The sequence below is a fragment of the Styela clava genome, chromosome 5 (genome assembly GCF_964204865.1).
Source record: "Styela clava chromosome 5, kaStyClav1.hap1.2, whole genome shotgun sequence".
Classification (NCBI taxonomy): domain Eukaryota; kingdom Metazoa; phylum Chordata; class Ascidiacea; order Stolidobranchia; family Styelidae; genus Styela; species Styela clava.
Window position 1 is genome coordinate 6936913 of NC_135254.1, and position 20918 is coordinate 6957830.

The following is a 20918-nucleotide window of genomic DNA, read 5'->3' on the forward strand; positions in this document are numbered from 1 at the left end:
TCAAGCAGAGTGCAAGTTTTCCCTGATATGTAATGATGACTATCTTCAATTGTAGTTAGCTTTATGTTCTCTGAACTGACCGTTTTTCCAATAGTCAAAATATAAACAAATGTTTGTTTGTGAAATAAATTGAATTCAAAAGCTATTAATGGGTGCAAGGGCGGACTGTGCAATTTTTGGAATTCTTGTGTGAGTTGTTTTCACTTTGCTGAACTCGTTGTTTTTCACATAATAAAGTTATAAACATGCTTCGTTTGTGAAATTGAAAAAGCAGTTTGATGGTAAATAGCAGATGGGAGTGGACCTTAATAATTGTTCATCTTTATCATTGCCTGGCTATGTATCGAAACTCTATGAGTTAGACGATTTTAATTATTCACTTAAACTAAATGCAAGGAATGCACTGATACATAATGATTTTAACTTTTATTGTTAGGTAAAGTGTTTTCACATAATCACTGAAACTAAAACTCACTAAATTTTAAAGTATAGACAAGCACTGACAGGCGCTCTGGTATTTCCTCAATGTTTTGGCTTCAATGGTGCTCTCTTGCGTCTGGTGCTCTCTTGCGTCACATTCATTCACTTGAAACAAGGTACAAAGTTTACAGACACCTTATTGAGCTATTATCTCAAATTTTCAACTCCGGTGTTGCTTTGCTAATTTGTTACATCCTCTGATAGACTATGTAGGATAGATCTTGACAGCATTGGTAAGATCTTTCTCTCTAACTAAATTCTATCTTTTCAGAGAGATAGTGATCGATCCCACAATGAATCGTCCGTGTGATGTTTTCCTAACGGCTGTCGATGTCCAGCAAGGCGGTGTAGTGCAGTATAACTTCTTCAGAATACAGGTATGTAGCCCCCTTTTAGAATTTGTCAAGTCTCGCGCCCACCTCAAAAATAACTAGCTAACAATAAGCTACATATAACAGATAGTAAAGCAAAAGTATGTTTGAAAATACATGGATGGGACGTAAATATTCAAAATAAAGAAATGTAAATATCCAAAATAATGTGAGCAATAACAAATCTGACAAATATTTTCATTTTTGATAAGCTCCATGATCCCTCAAAAAGTCGCTATGCCCTTCCTGGTGGAGCGTGCCTCACCATTCAACTTTTGGGAACCAAGGCTTCAAAATATCACAAATCAACGAAATCGCTCCAACAACTTTCATTTATTTCCAACTTCTGTGTCTTCTGTTGAATTCAGTTTCAAATAATTCAATACTGTGAATAAATTTTGAGATTAACTAGCAAATATTAGTATATCTAGTGTGGTACTCCCGTAGTATATGTACCTTCACTTATCAGAATTTGATCATGCAACGAGATGATATTATGCTGACTTGCCGGTAATTCCAAAAGCTCCAAACCATACCAAGTTCTCACAATAAGAAGCGTGCACGCACACACACACTCGCTTGTGAAAGTGGATTGTCTTATCATACAGCTGATGGCTAGTACAGTCTGTGATTGGTTGTTTAACACGTGACGCTTGTACAGGCTGTGATTGTTTGTTTTCGCTTGTGTTTCTTTTATATAACAGCAACAGTGTCGATTTACGGCCAGTTGTTTTGTGGTGAAAACTTTATTATTTGGTGCACTTTCGCTGTAGAGGCAATTAACGGCGCGCGACTTTTAATCACCTTCACGATATGGATATGTTATCCGTTAAGGGGCGGTGATAAGGACTCTTATCGAAATTAACCGCGTTGTGGACGATCAAAGGAAATTGTTTTATGCTGACTCAGGGACTCTCTTAAACTCCCGACAACAATCCCTTCCATTAATACAAATCACGACGCATGAAAAGCAATATAGACATTATTAACATGAATTTACAAGTAAGAGTTACGAGTAAGGATCTACGGCCGTCGCTAACAAACAGAAATGATAAACATTAGAAATATTTTACCTTGAAGCATGCATTTGAAATAGTTCTGATTTCATTGATCCCTGTATCAATATTTTTTCATATTTTACCCAGGTGATTCACCAGAAAGGACGACATCTTTACTTGTTTTTCACACGTTGGGGAACAATAGGAGAACGTGGCAGTTGGCAAACCTCCCCGTTCAAAACCCCGGTCAATGCGATCAACGAATTCGCAAAATATTATAAACTAAAAACTGGGAATGAATGGAGAAATGTCAACAAGTAAGTTTTTTTGGCATTCCAGAAGTGTGTGTACCAATATGGAGGTAACTAATTTTGTTGGCCTAATTACATCAAGTTGTGTAAACGGACTGAAACCTATTGGCAGGGGGTATATGCACTTGGCTAACACAGACAGTCCTCGAACTCGTAATAAAGCTGAAATAAGATAAATCGAAGTACATGTTGATGGAAATCTGTAAATTCAGAAAACATAAACGATGAATAATGGAGTGTTCAAAAATTACACATTAGCATGTGAATGAAGCAGTAGTTCCCAACCTTTCTGACACATTCCTCCCTTGGCTTGTTATTAATAGGATCTAATTTTGACGCTTCAGAAGTGTGCGTACCAATATGGAGGTAACTAATTTTGTTCGCCTACTTTACATCAAGTTGTGTAAACGGACTAAAACCTATGGGCAGGGGGATATATTCACTTGGCTAACACAGACAGTCCCCCAGATTCTTATTATAGTTAGATTGTTCTCAGTTCAACTGTAAAGCTCAAAAAAAATTAGAATAAAATTATGGCCTAACCCTAACCTGGTACATATAATATACTACGGGAGAACTGATTTTTTATTTGTATCCATAGCTGCGGATAACAACCAACCAAATTTGCACATCAACTTTAAACTCCTGCCCAATTGGAAGGCTTCAACTTAAGTTGACAAAAATTGGTCGTTATTTCAGCTCCCCCGATTTTGAAAGTATTGGCCCTAAAAATCTTGACGTACGCAAGATCTCAATCAATCATGAATCTGAATTTAATGTGAAAAATTAAAATCCTCTACTTTAGGTCTTGAAAACACAATCATGGTTCAGAGGTTCACAATAATAATATAAACATCAAATTCATGCATATTTTTTTCGAATTTCACAAAGTAAAAAAGCATCACATTCGTTATTCATTCAAAATAGTTGCACATGTCCAAAACAATGTATTTGTTCTGATTTTCAGTTTCAAGCCACAAACTCGCAAGTACCATTTGGTGGCAGCAGAGGTTCAACAAAAACGAGGAGTAGCAGACTTGGAATTTGATCTTCGTTCCGATATCGCTTCGCAACTCGACCAAGAAGTACGAGAAGCTTTCACTGACTTGGTGAGTACATGGTTATGTTTCCAAATGACTCGTCAATAAAGTTCATGTATTTGAACCAGACACGGGCAATCTACAGTCTGCGGGCCAAATCTGGCCCGTTGTGTAGTTCGATCTGGCCCGCCTGATGCTGCCACAACCGAACTAAACCTTGATGTTTAAGCTAAAAAAAAGCTCAAGGAATTTGTTGACATTGCGATTAAATTTAGTTTTGGCACGAGGCTCATTGTTTTCCACCTTTGCTTTTGTAACAGTGTAAATATTGTTCATAAAATGTTACTTTCACGTCACACTTACGTGGCCCGCCAGCCTGGGTAGGCAAAATTTTTGGCCCCTGGTTCAAAAACCGTGCCTACCCCTGATTTAGACCGTGTGCCTGACACATAATTTATGGGTACACCGGAACGTAGTATGTGTGTTCCAGGTTTGGGTTGGGCCATAATTTTAGGTACTAATACTACATGAGTCACTTGGCTAGTCCCCCAACTCGTAACAGAACTAAAAACCGGACAAATGGAATAAAATTATGTCCTCATTCTAATCTGGTACACATACTACGTTCTGGTGTCTGCCATCTTGATGCACATACTTCTGAAGCGCCTATTTATGTAACATACTTCTCCGTGCATTGCATAATATGCACACAAATATTACCCATATGCATTTTAGCACACTTGTGGCGAGAATTTTTCAATCTCCTTGCATCGCGTTCTTTGTTCAAAGCGATATAATAGCAAGTACATTCCCAGCGATACCATATCCGACATGGACTGTATATTTAACCTTACAAGCGGGTTTACCATTTGATTAAGGTATCTCAACAGTTTCTTCTCCGTCGAGATAATTATTAAGTCCTGTCAAATCATTTTCAAACTTTGCAGATCAGTGTTGACTCCATGAAAGAAGCCCTCAAGGACAGCACCAATGTAGACCCCGATATCATGCCTTTCGGAAGGTTAGAGAAGGACAGACTGAATCTCGGAGTTGATATATTGAATGAAATTAAGTGAGTGCAACTGGATAATTTACTATTTCATATAAAACAGGGGTGTGCATGCAGCGGCCCACAAGGAAAAGTTGTACGACCTGCGAAGAAGTACCAATTTTGAATAGCATGCCGCTTGAAAAACAATTTTTTAGCTTGGTTTATTTTGGGCTGTGCGAGAAATTTCAATCCTTTTGCATTGTATAGCCTCGACCCAAGTCCAATTCATAATTTATGTCTATGACGTTACAATGCTGTAACAGCCAGCTTGTGTAAAAGCGAACAACCCATGTCATAAGAACATGTAAAATACTTTTGCAGCTTGTGACATGATTGTGTGTCATGGTGACATAATTTTTGAGTGACTTAGTCGAGTGGGGGTTAGGGATGACATATTCAAAAATCGTTAAGGATAAGTCCAATAAAAGTACTTGAGTATGAAACTATAAGAGACTCATTGTTCCTTCTTACATGGAATACGCTTTTTGACAAAATAAAAGAAATAAAAATGGCATTTCAGGGTGACGGGTAGCGTTGAAAACCAATACTGGTTATCGAGCAGCAACATCGGGGTTTATTGAATACGTTTTGTTTTCAGGGACCTAATTGCGACAACGCAGGAATTGAAATTAGAAGATGCGCAGGATCAGATTAGATTACAAAGAGCTTTGGAGAAGGTGAATGTATTATTGAATATTCCATACTATCTTTCACAAGTGAAATCTAGTGCAGATAAAAATGATGTATTGTTGACCATTGTTGCTTTTGGCATCAACGTGAAATTCAAGCAAAAAAAATTGGTCAAGTATAATGCTTATGGCTGTCATGGCTCACTTAGAACAGTACTTTTCAAATTTTTATGTCCTTGAAATTGCTTAAAATAATAAATATTTTAATGATAATTATTTTTATCTAATTTGGTTCTTTAACCAGTAATTCTAAAACGGTGGAAATAATATAATTCAGTCCTTCCTCTGATTCTAATATTTTACCACTTTGATCCGAATATCCCGGCAGTGAAGATTTTTTACTCTTGAATTTCTTAATTTCAGATTCAACAACTCAGTACAGAATACTTTCGTCTGCTGCCACCACGTGGTGGATTGTTCGATAGAGTTCGCTCAATCTGCGATGTCGCAACACTCAATCAGCTCATGAAACAAACGCAACGATTAATTGAACTTGAGTTTTCAAATAAAGTTCTCCTCGGAGCTCAATATCGAATCAATGGTTGGTATTGTGGGCGCTCCTGTACTATGTGCACCAAGATGACGCACAACCTGAACCATAACCTGGTACACATACTATGTTCAGGTTGTGCGACATCTTGGTACACATACTATGTTCAGGTTGTGCGACATCTTGGTGCACATACTGCGGAAGCTCTGTATTGTGTTTAATAGGACTGAGCTTTTCAAATACCTGATGATTTCAGAATCGAATATTTTTTCTCGAATTAGATCTTTAACAATCGTATGTGACTTTAATAATGTGATGAAAGACACATATTTTGATGAAGACATAGAATCAATCACTGCGTAAAGTTTGCTGAGTGTTCAGGCACAATAAGAAACATGTTTCATTAATAACTCATCTTTCATGTAAAGTTGTACATGCAACAAATAGGAAATGTTTGAATTGGGAAACCATTGCTCATTATCACATACTATATATTAAGATTAATAACTTTTCCTTGCTTTATGCCAGGGATGGGCAATTACTTTTCTGAATGGGCCAGTCACAGATAATAAACTTGGTATGAAAAACAGTTTATTTACAACAACTAGGCTAACGTTTATAAAACAGTAAGAAGCAAAAAGTAACAATTGAGGTATCATGACGTTGATATTTTTAACGAAAATTTATATCCATAAAAATTGTAGTCATAATTTCATCAGACACAAGTGGGCCAGATGAAATACTTCGGTGTGGTTGATCCGGCCCGCGGATCGTAATTTGCCCACCCCTGCTTTGTGCCTTTGTGCAAGTGGAGACGTACAAGGCAAGGATCGCAAATTGTATAAAATTGGACATTCTTGGTTGCTATACTTGAAAAGAATGGTCAGTGGCGCAGTTGGCAATAGATTGAATATTTTACGCGACAGAAAAATCATTATTCGCTGAGAAGGCGGCTCCTTTAACGAGCGCGTAATCACCGTGACTGTTACAGACGGCAATGGGAAGTTCGGATTTTGACCTCCCCCTTCCTTTTGAAAACCCTGGCTGCGCGCCTGAGAATAGATATCTGATGTTTTATCTTTTTACAGAAATGAATCCTCTTGACTATGTATATCGGTCAGTTGGATGTAGAGTCAAAGTGATGGAACCATTGTCAGATGAATCCCAATATATCTTGCAGTATCTGTATAACAGCGGTAAGTTACGCGTTTGTTTTATTTCTTCATAGTGCAGTGTTATTCAACTGGTATACTGTATTCCCAAGTCAGATCCCGGGTGTACAAGACATGGACCTTTCAAGTATTTAATTCGGACTGCACCTAATTCTTTATTTTGGATCATTAACCCCACAAAATGACTTTTATAGAGTTGAGTATATATAAAAGAACTATAAAACCATAATAAACAATCTCGATTAGCTAATAATCATTTATAGGCCGCTGAAGTGCGTGTTTGAGGATGCCGAAATATAATTTCTGGTAAGACCGGACCCAAATAATTTTGAAGTTTTGTATGCGGGTCTTCGGTAAAAATCGTTGAGTAGCCCTGCTCTACACTACTGCTAGTTTTGTGTTTTCAAAACAGATACACATTAAACATCAAAAACACTAATTCGCAAGTACAGTATGTTTTAGACCACGAATTTTGCGAGGTGAACTTTATGAGCTAGTAGAAACCTATTCACGCAAATAAATAAGTTGCGGAGAGATATACAGAAAAGACTAATTCAAAGTTATTGCAAATTTCTAAACACAATCTTCATAAAAGTCGTAAAATTAACATGAATTTCTATGTTACGTTTTTTTGTCAATTGAGCGCAAGGGTAAGAGTTCTGTAATGACTTTATCAAACAAGTTTTTCTACTTATTGAATAACCTTTGCTATTTTTGGGGTATACAAAAAAAATAAAAATTTGAAAAGGTATACCACATAGTAAATGGTTGAAGAACACTGGTCTAGTGGTTAGAACAGTGGTGCTGAATACTATCATTCCAACTTATAATGTCGCACAACCTTTTTGCAGCACCTGCTGGAACTACAGTGGAGTGTATCTATCGAATCAGCAGACCAGGAGAAGCAGAAAACTTGGTTTCAACAGGACTCGGTAACTTTAAGATGTTGTGGCACGGAACTAACATTCTCAACTTGATGTCTATTCTACACAAAGGACTGATGCTGACAGAGCCCCCACCTATTGGTCCTCTGCTGCAGTTTGGCAAGGTACGATTGTTTTACCTTGATATCAAGACATTTTATTAAAATTGAACCTTTTTCTTGGAAAGCAGAGACATTGTCTTGAAAATAGTTGACTCAACCTGAAATAAGAGAACTTTCAGCCAGATAGACCCCCTCCGGTGAAATATTTGGCTTTTTTGTTTATGATAGACTTTTCCTGTTTACAAGACTTTGCTTGAAAATAATGAACTCTTCTAGAAATAGAGATTCTTTGTAAAATTAATCTACTGATATGTAACATCTACTGTGTCTTCAATAGGTTCCTGATTTTTACAAACCCTGTGTGAGATAGGAAACGTATCGTTTGAACAACGTGGTTAATTGTGTTGAACTGCTTTTTCTCAATTTTCCTAATAATGAATTTTTTGTTCTATAATGCAGGGTATATACATGTCTGATATGGCTTGCTGTGCAATGCAAGACTGCAAGAAGTGGGACAAAGAGAAGAAATATTTATTACTTTGCCAGGTATGCTCTTTTTTGTGAAAATTTTGACATTAAAAATCACAACAATGGGCGCTTCAGAAGTGTGTGTACCAATATATAGGTAACTAATTTTGTTTGCCTACTTTACATTGTAGTTGTGTAAAGTGACTGAAACCTATTGACAGGGGTATATTCACTTGGCTAACAAAGACAGTCCCCAAACTCGTAATAGAAGTGAAATAAGGAAATTGGACTAAAATTATGGCCTAACCCTAACCTGGTACACACACTACATGAGTAGTAGAACTTATCATTGATTAAATGTCAGAGACCGAAGATGTTCAAAACAAAACGAATACTCGAGGCATTCCTCTCTCTGTTTTGTTTACAGTACACACATCAAACGCCTTCTTCCCATAATCACTTACACACAATGATATCGGAAATTGCTTTTGCCCATGATGCAAACAAATCAAATAATCTAGATATTCTAAATTTACAGCATGAGATTGTCGCTTTGTGAATACTCACAGAAGGTACATGTGTACCAGGTTAGGGTTGAGCCATAATTTTTTTCCAATTTTTACCCTAGTTTAGTTCTGTTACGAGTTAGGGTTACGAGTTCGGGGAATGTCTGTGTAAGTCCGTAGGCTTCCGTCCCTTTACACAACCTTTATGTAAAGGAGGTGAAGAAAATTAGTTACCTCCATATTGGTACACATACATCTGGAGTGCCAGGCAGGTTACTGGGTACCAAGTATGTGAACCAAGAGTATATGTGTGTGCGTGCGTAGTATGTGTGCCAGGTTAGGGTTAGGCCATAATTTTTGGTACAAATACTACGGGAGTCACTTTGCTAGTACCTGATATTTGTTGGAGCTTATCAGCCGCAAAACACTTTTGCATTACATCAATTTTAGCGTGGGATAAGTTAATTCAATACTTCCTAAAACGAGAATATCGTTCGGAGACCGAAGACTTATCGATCGAAACTGCGGTTTCGATTCATGACTCCATAGTGACACAGATTGTCCCATCACTAATTAATTATTAACTCGCTAATTATACGACATAATTCATCGAAAATCAATAGGCTTCTGGTCTGAGATATGATGAATGCACTTGCAAAATTTGGAGCAGATTCAACCACGTCTTCGTGAGATATCGCATGCATCTAACAGACAGACAAATACCTATCAACAAACTTACCGATCTAAAGATCGATAAGTAATAAGTAATAGATATAAAATATGTCCCACACTTAGGGATGGGCAATGTAGAATAATTTACTGTTCTAGAATATTCTAGAATAGTTGAATCGAATCCAGAATACCGAATCCTATTCTATTTTCATACTTATTCAAATAGTGGGAATTTCCACATTGCGGGATTTAGATGTTAAAAAATTGCAATGTATTACTTACTATAAATGTATTATTTATTTGGAAATGTCCTGAACATTGGATTTCATTTGATACTAAACAGGCAGTTCCCAGGACAATAAAATTTAGGAATATTACAATATTTTTTGCCCTCAATTGTTCCAAATGTATGTAATCCCTAAAGAAATACTAATAAATACTGATATGCTAAACTAAGACACGCTTTACGCACTTTAATAATAAGCGGTTAAATACAAAATAGACATGAAACGGCGTTGAATCATTATTAATGTAAGTCTGTCGAGTGTACTATAATCCCGCTGAGAATTAATTAGATGCAGAACCAGCGTGTGGCCACTGCAACCTATGCGCCGTTGTAAAATATTAAATTTAACCACTACCAATTAAAATCAAATTTTTATTCTGTGCGAGCAAGACACGTAAAACCAAGTTCCCGTAAACGCGATTTCGTACTTAGTTATTAGGTAATAACATCTAAAGACGAACTCATTTTCTATGATTATCGTTACATATCATTATCTACCCAGACTTGGCCCTACTAAAATTCAATATGTCACTATCTTCGCCAGATGCGGCAACTTTTTTCAAAATTCATCGCCGTCTGAAATACTACAGACTTTCGATCAAACGTGCGTCTATCTTGAACGATAGAAATGTTATCATTAATCATTATCTACCCAGACTTAGCCCTACTCAAATTCAATACGTCACTATCTTCGCCAGATACGGCAACTTTTTCAAAATTTATCGGCGACTAAAATACTACAGACACTCGATCAAACGTGCGTCTATCTTGAACGATGGAAGCGGACCGAAAAATATGTAATCTTTTGAGAGTGAAATTTGAATGTGACAGATGTTCGCGTTTTGCGATATAACTTTGTATTTCGGAAAATGGTATAATAAAATTATTAGTAAATAATATTTGAGCGCAAGTAATGTTATAACATTTGACGCCTGGCTTTTGGTTTACGTGCATCATTTTTTTGGAAAACTCGTAGGTCGCGAAAAATCATTCAATTTAAATTGAAGCAAGGCACGTCTGTAAACAATTAAAGATTGTTGCATTCAGATTATCGAAATATCACCAGTGAGTCGGCACAAATAACGCTAGCTAGATAGCAAAGAAGGAAAACGCAAAAATGGTGCAATAAAGAGTCTTCGCCGTGAGGTTATATTGCCGACTTCTTATCCTGAATATGCCGATTGAAATTACAGTGTTTGATGTTTACCGATTTATGGGTTCTTTGCGAGCAGACGCAAGTTTAATTAAACGAGAGAGATTTCTACGCGAGAAAAACGCTCGCCTATAATTGATAAATTAGAAACCCGAAATACAAAAATTGACGCATGGCGCCGGAAAGGCGGAAACCGAATCCTGTTATCGGATCCCGTTGGATTCGAATACTTTGGGATTCGAATCCTCCGGATTCGGTATTCTATATTGCCCATCCCTACCCACACTACAACAGAGCAATAGTTTGTCGCAGGTAACTTTCTATTGCCATTTTCTAATCCTCGTGCAGGTTGCTTTGGGACATGTGAAAGAAATACGAGATGATATGCCGAGAGGAGAAATGGAAGTTGCAAACTCAGTGATGGCTGTCGGGAAAAACATCCCAAAACCCGGTCATGAGCTAATTCTTCCAGAAGGTAGGACTTTATGAGGATTTTTCATATTTATCTTAAAGTGGATCAAAAATCTGATATAACTGCTTACTTTGCTAATACGTACTGAGAATTGTTAAGTTTGAAAGTCAATCTCCGCCATATAACAGGAACAAGAGATTACAATCTCACAAAACACCTGGATTCCGAAAAAAAAAAATCAATGGCAATGGCTTCAAATACATTATTTTTCGGTTGTAAACTTTTCCTGGCTCCGAGAAGCAAACTATCACATGCCATTTCTCGAAACCCACTGTCATAGGCTAATTTCTAACCATTTTTCATTACCAATGACACTAGGTGGAGCTATTCCTCTTGGAGAAAAGATAAAAAACCCGGATATGACTGGCGTGTCGAATGCTTACAATGAATATGTTGTGTACAGTCAAGAGCAGGTGGGTAACCATTCAAAAATGTTACTGCAATTCTAATAACATAGTTGTAGATAATAGTTTTTTAACAGAATTTTAGTATTTTCATGGAGAAAGAGAGAAAGGATAAACGAGAATATCGGTTGGAAACCGAAGACTTATCGATCGATAGTTAGGGGATCCCCCAAAACAGAAACTGCAGTTTCGATTCATCCGCTCTTGTAACTTGCGCACTGCGCATCGCACACACACACTCGGCGGGTTTCAAAATTCTCTCGCTTTACAGAAATCTAGATCACTATATCAATAATTGATTGATAACTCGCTAATTATACGACATAATTCGCCCAAATTCAATAGGCTTCTGGTCCGAGATAAGATGAATGCACATGCAAAATCTGGAGCAGATTCAATCTCGCTTTTGTGAGATGTCGCGTGCATCTAACAGACACACACACATACAGACGAATACCTATCAATATACTTACCGATCTTAAGATCGATAAGTAATAATGCCTGTGATTGGATCAAGGGGTTGGGATAGGATTTACAAATCATTCTTTACACGATATAAAAAATATGTTTTTATTTAGGTTTGCCTTCGCTACCTGGTTCGATATTCGGATGCGGAAACTTCTCACTCGGTCTCACCTACTTCAACAACTAGCAGTACTTCGAAGCTGCCGAAGTAAATGGCCTGAATTCTCTCGTCGTGATGGAATATAAAGACGAAATCAAACCCAATTAAATGCTCGGTCTCTCCAATTGGTATTGAGACCACATATTGTTGAAAATCATATTTTGACAATTTATTTGTTTTAATTTTTGGGTTGCTCCTCCTCTAACATTGGATTTTGGTATTTGATAGCTTTTTGTAATTTATTATTCTAATCTTTGCCTTTAATTGGCCGCTAGACAAAAATCAACCGGTTCGTCGCACCCGCTCCTGCTCAACATAAGTGCAACAGTGATCCATGAGTCGGTGGTTGATTGAAATTATTATATCAGTGGTTCCAAAACTTTTTAAGCTGCGCCTCCTTTGTCAAGTCTCTCGTCCCTCCCCAAAAATAACTAGCTACCAATAAGCTACAAATGACAGATAGTACGGCAAAATTATGTATTATGTAAAAAACACGGTAATATGAGGATGGAACCCCCCAAAATAAGGGGGGCAAAATCAGATCTAACACCTATTTCAATTTTTAATCGGCTTCAGGCCCTCAAAAAATTATCTTCGTTCCTTTTGTGGAGCGTGCGCCAACATTTCAGAACCACTTTGATATATCATTAGGTTTACTTCTCACTGGTGAAGTTTGGTCAATCTTGAACATGCATTTTGCACTGCCTAAACTGCACAGCGAGGGAAAAGCTGGTCGCTCGGATCTCTATTTGTATATTCGAGATTTTTTACATAGCTGCTTCGACTTAATTTTGTTCTGGCGATTTCCCCTCACTGCCACATAGTTGGGTATTCTTCCTAATTCATTAAAGACTTAAGACAACCTGTATCTGCTGACTCATGCGTATATACATATCGTTCCTAGCACGTCTGTGATCGCTTGCAACTGATTTATCAGTAATCTTTATAATTTTAGTCACACAAACTTAATTCGGGTATTCTTCTTAATTCATTAAAGACTTAAGACAACCTGTATCTGCCGACACATGTATATATATACATTACGTTCCTAGCATGTCTGCGATTGCTTGCAACTCATTTATCAGTAATCTTTATACTTTCAGTCAAACAAACTTAACTCGCTCAAACTTTAATGGAAATCTATGTTTTCTGTCAATGTCTTGTTATCGTTCTGGTGCTGAATGTTGGATTGAGTTGATATGTGGAAACATTTCACATCTTGTGTTAATTATTGTATTGTTAATCGTACGAAATATGTATTCAAGAGAAAAGCTTCACTTTGTCAGATTCTGAATTAGGTGTGAGTGTTTTTGGTCAATGCAGCGCTTGATCAGAAATATTCAAAATGACTGATCAATACTGTAATATATGGACAAGAAGTCGCCACCATAATGTCAGCAAAATTCTAATTAAATCTCGAATGCCATAGAAAAGTGTGCATTAGGATTATTGATAGCGGCGAAAATTGGGGAGAATTTTTTACCCTATAGCAGGTATGAAACGAGTCACAGATTCTAACTGGGATGTCAACAAATTCATTGATCTGTTTTTTAGCCAAAACGTGATGACTGCACAGGGGGTCCGCAACGATGTGAAAAGATAGTCGATGTTTTATGATTGATTTGTAGTAAAAAAGCCATTACTTTTTTTTGGTTGAGCGTTGCAGACGAATGCATGCAATTGAAATTTTATTGCCTTTCGCAACGACCTACCGATGCGAGACCGGATTTTCAGCTCTTACCAATATGATGATAAAATTCAGGCCGAGACTTGCCGTAGAGTCGGACCTACGGACTTGCTTGTCACACTTTGCTCCGAGAATTGATAAATTGTGCAGTAAAGAGCAATCTTATACCTCAAGTTTATGTTGTAAATGTAACATTACCCGGTGCTCCCGAAGTATGCGAACCAAGATGGCGGACATCGGAACGTAACAGGTTAGGGTTAGGCGATAATTTTTTTCCAATTTTTCTTATTTTAGACCTATTATCAGTTCGAAGACTAGCCAAGAGCCTCCCGTAGTATTTATACCTAAAATTATGGCCTAACCCTAACTTAGTACACGTATTACATTCCGATGTCCGCCATCTTGGTTCGCATACTTCGGGAGCCCCCATTACCCTTCCTCGTTGGTTGGGCACAGAAATTTATACGGCTTAGGATCCGGGTCCGTGACACATAAAGTTTGGGGAAACCCTGTATTAGACTCAATTTGACGCCGAGGCTGAGAAGCAGCATCTGGTTTCCCTTATGACCAGGGGCGGATCAAGCCCCTTTGGTGCCCTAAGCACTGAAGACTTTGGTGCCCCCCTCATGTGTAATTTAAATATAAAAACAATAAACCACATAAGTGTATTATCCATTAAAGATAATCACAACCAACGGTAAATAGAACAACTTTTACGAACATTTTTGGGTTTTCTAACTGTTATATATAGCCGATATATATATCGGCCGTTTACTGCCGATATTATATATATGCAAACACGCAATATCGGTTGGGCTAATCCTGAGGGAGTGTGACAATAAAGATTCATGCCTCCAGTCTCAACGTGAATCGAAATACCAAAGGATACAAGTCACAACTGTACTTTGGAATTTTACCGGTACCTAGTAGTCTACCTCAAAGTGGTTCAAGGTTGCTATGTTGAAGGACCGCAAAAACTTTTGAGGAGCTCTCGCGGGCCGCAAGTCGGAGAAAACCCAAAAGTGATCAAAATATCGCGAGTTTACTTACTTTAATTCTAATAAACAACGAGAGTTCACAGTTCTAATCAGACTATTATCATGTTGCATGGGTGGCGTTCTTTTAAAGAAGATATATAAAGCCTTCAGTTATTTTAAAGTTAATTACCGTTGTATTTTGCGCATCTCGCGTTTAATGTCGCTTCAAATTATATTCTTTCGTGACAGATATTACTCACACTATGTGATGGGCAAGGAAATACATTTCCGCCGTGTTCTCTTATGTCACCTTTCTTGCGACACTCATTTTATTACGAATTGTTATATTGAGTAGTTTAAAAACTTGCAGCGTAAGCAAGCTTAGTGACATCGTCAAATACCAACCAAGTCCGTCTCAGTTGGTATTTCGGGGCCTAACTGGAAAAAAACTGGATTACGCAGCGTTAAGTCGGCTCTGCGTTTCGTCACTACTGTCACATGGCCGACGCTTGTAAACAGAGGAGTGTTTTTACTAAAATAAAGGCACAAAGCGTTAGAAAAAGGGTTTGAATTTCGGGATCCCAACCCCAGTTGGAATATCTAAAAAAAAAACTCAAAAACGTTACTCCGTTATATACAAATATACGCTAAAATTGTTCTGTGAGCCGCACGGAATGTATCAGCATGACAGAGTTTGGACCACCCTGGTCTACCTTATCAAAAAACTCCCGACTTTACTGACCAATATATCGTTGAAATGCGATCGTGGAACCGCCACATAGTGTAAATAGTTCATTGGTCCAATTGTTGAAGAGAATAGAAATTTTTTCAAAATAAAAATGCAGCAACAAGGTGAATACTGGAAAGAAAAACAACAACAATTTAAGAAAACGACTCATAGGCCCATTTCGTGTCCAATAAATAAGTTTCAGTGTTCATTTTTAGTAAAGAAGGTTAATATGATACGTGAAGACAAAAAATAAGCGAACATTTTGAAGTTTGACTCGCCTGGTGAACTCGTAATATTTTAATAAATGCCGATAAACTATATAAAATTCTGCTCTAAAATTTCTGTGGTGCCCCTCTTTGCTTGGTGCCCTAAGCACGTGCTTATATTGTTTAATGGTTAATCCGGCGCTGCTTATGACGACTATCAAGCAATAATTTACCTTACCATGTTGTAGAACTGAAAATGACAAGATGTACCCTTGTGGTGAAAATTAGGATCTCGTTAAAAGTGAGTAATAAAAAAATTGTTCAATTTCGGTTGAACAACAAGACTTTTTCTACTTGTTTTTATAGATTCTGCGTTTCCCTGATATTTATTTCTGATTTTTCAGTCCCGTTTTAAATCTTAATTTGCTCAACTTATATCGATGTTTTCTTTAAACAATAGTAATACCTTTGCAAGAAAGATTTATTTCTAATGTATATTTACACATGAATGCAGTAACAAATAGCGTTGCCAAAGATTCAAACACTTTTAGACGATCAGAATTTTTTTCTCAATTTATTCGAGACACAAATATAATGCTAAAAAAGCCCAATCTAAATTTGTAACAATTTTTCCAAAATTATTAATATTTGTAAAACACATCTAAGATATAAAACTTAATTATTTGATCAAAAAAAAGGAAAGAAAGAAATCATATATTACATTGATTTTAACATAAGTAAACTAAAATGTAAATAAGATTAAGATTTGATTTTCATGTTTCCACAAGAAGACAGGGGACTATGAAGATGTACTGGGAAATATTACATTTTTATCAGGTTACAACTAAATTTTGATTTCTATGGAAACTGGTTAAGCATAATTTTTTTTTATCAAATTCCAATTCAGATTTTAATAAAAATCGTGAAATGTAAACATTTTTATATTTAACAAAAGAGGAATTTTCAGATTAGAGTGGAAGCTTGAGTTTTCTTTTTTATTTCTCAATTAATATCGACGCACTTATACGGACAATAAAATCTGTGAAATGTTAATGGCTCTAATAGTTTTTGTTCAAATGATAAAAATCCTGAAATACATCTACAAAACATATTAAAAATACATTTAAGGAAAGAAATCACAAATTACATTGATTCAAACTCAAGAAAACTAAAATATAAAAGTGATGGGGTGTTTCTACTAGGAAAGGGGGATACATTTTGAAAATGTTTTGGCCGTTACAACTACCGAACATCTACACAACCCAACTTGAATTTTGAAAGACCAATATTAAAAAACTTCGGGTTTTTCCCTATTTTAAAGGAGGAAGCAAATTTTGGATGGGTAAAAATTGCTTCGAATAAAGTGAATGAGTATTTCGGATTTATAATGGTAGAAGGAGATGCAAACTAATGAAACACTTGTATTTCAAAGCAAACTTTCTTAGAATAAAAATGTAGGAAACGAACCCATGAATGCTGTCGGGTCATGTGAATATTCGCTATGATACGAAACGTAAAATTACTCTGAATTTGTAAGAGCAATGATATTGATCATAACGTCAAGATGTCAAGTCGAATGATTTGCCCAGTCGCTTTTTACACTATTATACAAGAGGTAATCTTTCCACAAAGACTGAAATTCTAATGGTTTTCCATTTCCTAAACAATTTAACTGTACCTTGGCGGGTATGGGAAAATTTCAAGATCACTACCCTGCAGCGCCAACATATTTATGTCCAATACTATGAGCACAAGATTATAGAACATATTTCTACCCTGAATATACTGTGACAAAACAATTACGGAACTTGAAAGTTAACTCCAATTAAAAAAATAATCAACATTTGGTGATTTTTTTACTTTTCAAAATTACTTAAAGTAATTGGATGTGTCATGACTATTTGAATAAACGAAGAAAGTAATTCAACGCTAGTTATAACATATAGGGTAGCATAGGTGAAACTGTGAAATTAATCAGTTGTTGAACACATATAATAAATAATATAACTAATCAAAGTGAATAGCTTGTTCAGTAAAAATTTACGAAAGAAATTACATATTACACCCCAAATATACAAACTGAAATCGTAACTTTTCATTTTTTCGATTTGACAGAAGTTTTTGCTCCAGTTCCTTTCGTTATGTTTCAAAATCATTTTATATTGATATCATTAATTACACGGAAAACTTTTCTCTATCTTTTTTATTCTTTTTATGTGATGGTTTGCAATAACAGTTAGATGAAAATTTTAAATTTCACACAAGACGTAGCTGTTAAGATATGGGTGGTTGCCAATGTATTGATATGGGCTTGTTGAATCTTTGTTAATCTCGATAAACATGTTTGTCCAATCAGAATAACTCTGCCCGTTGTATGGGTACGGTCTGGTCCATTTAAAACCACTTTGCGATATCTCAGTTCCGTTGCGTAAACTAATAATCTGATCCTGAAGGAAAAAGTTAACAATATTATGTGTTTAAATTATTATAACAATTTTATTGAACTCGAAAAGTAAAGGGATTTGTCAACATTATCTTCGCTATATTGGCGTCATATGCCGAAGATAACGTAGAATATGAATATAAAAAAAAGTTATTAAATATAAAATATTTAAATATTCCTAAAATATGTATATAATCAACTTTTATATATTCTACCAACTTTCCCCTTAGTAGCATCATTTTTCATAAATTAAGGTTCGCGCGCCATGGTTTGTTTATCCAGTTATCCGAAGTTATCTCAATCAGTGTTAAATAAATAAAACAAACTTCCAATCAAAAATGATAACGGCTCTATCAATCTGAGTGAAGTCTTACACAGAGCCTTATCTGGAGAGAAACAGCTATAAGTACTCATAATAATACCAACTGCATGATATTATGACGTCACAACTGAATTTCAAGCGACGATAAAATAAAACGATATGTGCAGTTAGGAGAAAAACTGATTAATATCTTATATTCAACTTACAATAGGGTCGTATGTCATGCCAAGATGGAATCTTTTATATGATTCCCCGTCCAACTTGTTGTCGCGAATGAATGTCATTATCTTGTCCATAGGATTCTGGTTGTATATATTCGCCAACTCTCCACCAAGTGTTTGACATTTAGCGATTGCTGATGGTTTACTAACCTTTTCAGATGCCAACGGTATAAATATTTTCCCGTCATAGCGCACAATATCTGTAATTTGAATATTTAGCATTTGTTAAATCAGAATGATTGATCTCAGTGTGGCGTCATACATTTGAATATCCAACGTTGATGATTTTTATAATTGTGCTCGCCAAGTGAATCACTCATACTAATTATCTAAAAGTGAGAGAATGACAGCTACGGCTTGATAAATCGTTCTGTCTTACTCAAAAAATCATTCAGTAATTTAAAAGTTACAAAGTTGGGTTATAAAATCTGAATATAATACTACAATTCGCTTTATTTTAAAATGATCAAGCGTACTTGCGTTATGGTTAATTCGTCGGGATAAATTATATTGGCACTAAGGAGGCAATGTGCAACCGCAAAGATACGGTTCTTCAGAAAATCGTAGTTCATTACATTCCAGTTGATGCTTGCACAGAGCACTGTTGGAGTGAAGATATAAAATGGTAGTATTGAAAAATCAAAACTACACAATAGTATGATGCAACAAACCTTGTTCAGTGAACCCAGGAGGCGGAGAGAGAGTCGGTGGAACGGATGAAGCAGTTGTTGCATCTGCAAGAGTGTTTGTGCTTTCTTGCTCTTCTAATGCCTCTATTCTTCCCATCAATATATTTACTGTTTTGTTTATTTCCACTCGTTGCTTTTCCATTGCTGAACACAAATGTTACAAATTAAAATCATAACAACTGTCTACTAACAACAAAATCACATTATAATCCATTTGCTAGTTTTGTTTAAAAAAAATATCCCAAACCAAATGAAGTTGGGACGAAACTCAATTGCCACCTAAGTGGTCGGAGCCTATATGCAGGTAGCAAAGAATCTCTGACTAAAAAAAAATATATTATCTGATTGATATTATTAATTTATTCGCGTTTTATTTTTGATTACAATACGTTCGGAGAAATGATTTGCGATTGTTGGTGGACGCAACACCAATGTCTTCCGACGCAGATATGACATAAGGCAATGAAAAATGCTTGAGACGCTTGGCTGTGTGACATAATGCTGGTACACCAAAACGTGGAATAACTCTCGAATGTTCGTAAAAAAAACTGTCCATTTCAATATCGCTAGTTCAAAGGTTATAAATTCAACTTCATCTAAAGATTGGACCAAAATGTCTACAATCTAGATCTACAATAGCAAATGAAACAATCTTGTAGATTTCACCTTTCTCTACTTTTTCATTAATCAAGGCTTCAAGTTCATCATAATCAACTTCTCCTCGCGATCCTTTAGACCCGGTAATCCCCCTATCTCCTTTTGGGCCTCTTTCGCCTCGAATGGTTTCAACACTAAAAATAAATGTATTAGTCTTTATTTTTTTTTAACGTTGGAACGTTGTACACATTCACCCATAGGTAGGGGATTCTAGATCAAAAACTAGAAAAAATAGCTTTAATGCAGGGTATATGGTACTATAGACTATAGACTAATTGTTTTAGCCTTCATAACAAGCGGTTGAAATTGTTATAGATGATACTCAGCTGCAGCTACTTCTAATATTTGTAAGATTTTGTAAAATTATCAAAACGTTAATTTGCTACATACCGATTTTCGCCATATCGGTCTTCCACATCCACACTGTCTAATTGGAAACAAATTCTATCTTGTCTCCTTCCAGTCGTGACTATGGAAAGTGAGAGTAATAGCACCGACGTGACTATTGGTGATGTCATAGTTGATTATTTTAAACGACAAAAATCTGTAAGAACAAAGATTTGTTTGGTCATAATGTTTAATATTTCAACAAAGTATATAAACCTCTGCATTTCCAGGCTAGTATTATTTTTTAGATAAAATATGCGAACATTGTCATTTCTTATCATGATAAACTTTCACAGCTAAACTTATCATATCCTAGTTACATGCAAACACCATGCTTCGCAAGAAATAAAACATTATATAAGCGTATATTTCTTGCTCGGATTTTTTCTACAGTCCTTTCTTACCGTTGATCGAATAAAATTATCA

The 20918-nt window shown here is 36.1% G+C and overlaps 2 protein-coding genes across 2 annotated transcripts in view; one reads left to right on the forward strand and one right to left on the reverse strand.

Annotated features, from left to right (window-relative positions):
* LOC120343929 (poly [ADP-ribose] polymerase tankyrase-like) overlaps nucleotides 1–13450 on the forward strand; it is a 55373-nt gene extending 41923 nt beyond the window's left edge. The window contains exons 46-57 of the mRNA XM_078112479.1: nucleotides 752–857; nucleotides 1997–2166; nucleotides 3128–3269; nucleotides 4148–4272; nucleotides 4850–4928; nucleotides 5304–5481; nucleotides 6519–6626; nucleotides 7454–7650; nucleotides 8047–8133; nucleotides 11021–11147; nucleotides 11463–11557; nucleotides 12127–13450. Coding sequence (XP_077968605.1) covers nucleotides 752–857; nucleotides 1997–2166; nucleotides 3128–3269; nucleotides 4148–4272; nucleotides 4850–4928; nucleotides 5304–5481; nucleotides 6519–6626; nucleotides 7454–7650; nucleotides 8047–8133; nucleotides 11021–11147; nucleotides 11463–11557; nucleotides 12127–12225 — 1513 coding nt within the window. The 3' untranslated portion in view covers nucleotides 12226–13450. The remainder of the gene's footprint in view (nucleotides 1–751; nucleotides 858–1996; nucleotides 2167–3127; nucleotides 3270–4147; nucleotides 4273–4849; nucleotides 4929–5303; nucleotides 5482–6518; nucleotides 6627–7453; nucleotides 7651–8046; nucleotides 8134–11020; nucleotides 11148–11462; nucleotides 11558–12126) is intronic.
* Nucleotides 13451–16236: 2786 nt separating this feature from the next.
* On the reverse strand, nucleotides 16237–20670 carry LOC120344812 (uncharacterized). The gene is made up of 5 exons (XM_078113106.1): nucleotides 20496–20670; nucleotides 20115–20239; nucleotides 19431–19592; nucleotides 18745–18959; nucleotides 16237–18220 (listed from the first exon to the last, which is right to left on the reverse strand). The coding sequence occupies exons 1-5, from the start codon at nucleotides 20621–20623 to the stop codon at nucleotides 18023–18025; spliced, it is 828 nt and encodes a 275-aa protein (XP_077969232.1). The 5' UTR covers nucleotides 20624–20670; the 3' UTR covers nucleotides 16237–18022.
* Between the last annotated feature and the right edge of the window lie 248 nt (nucleotides 20671–20918).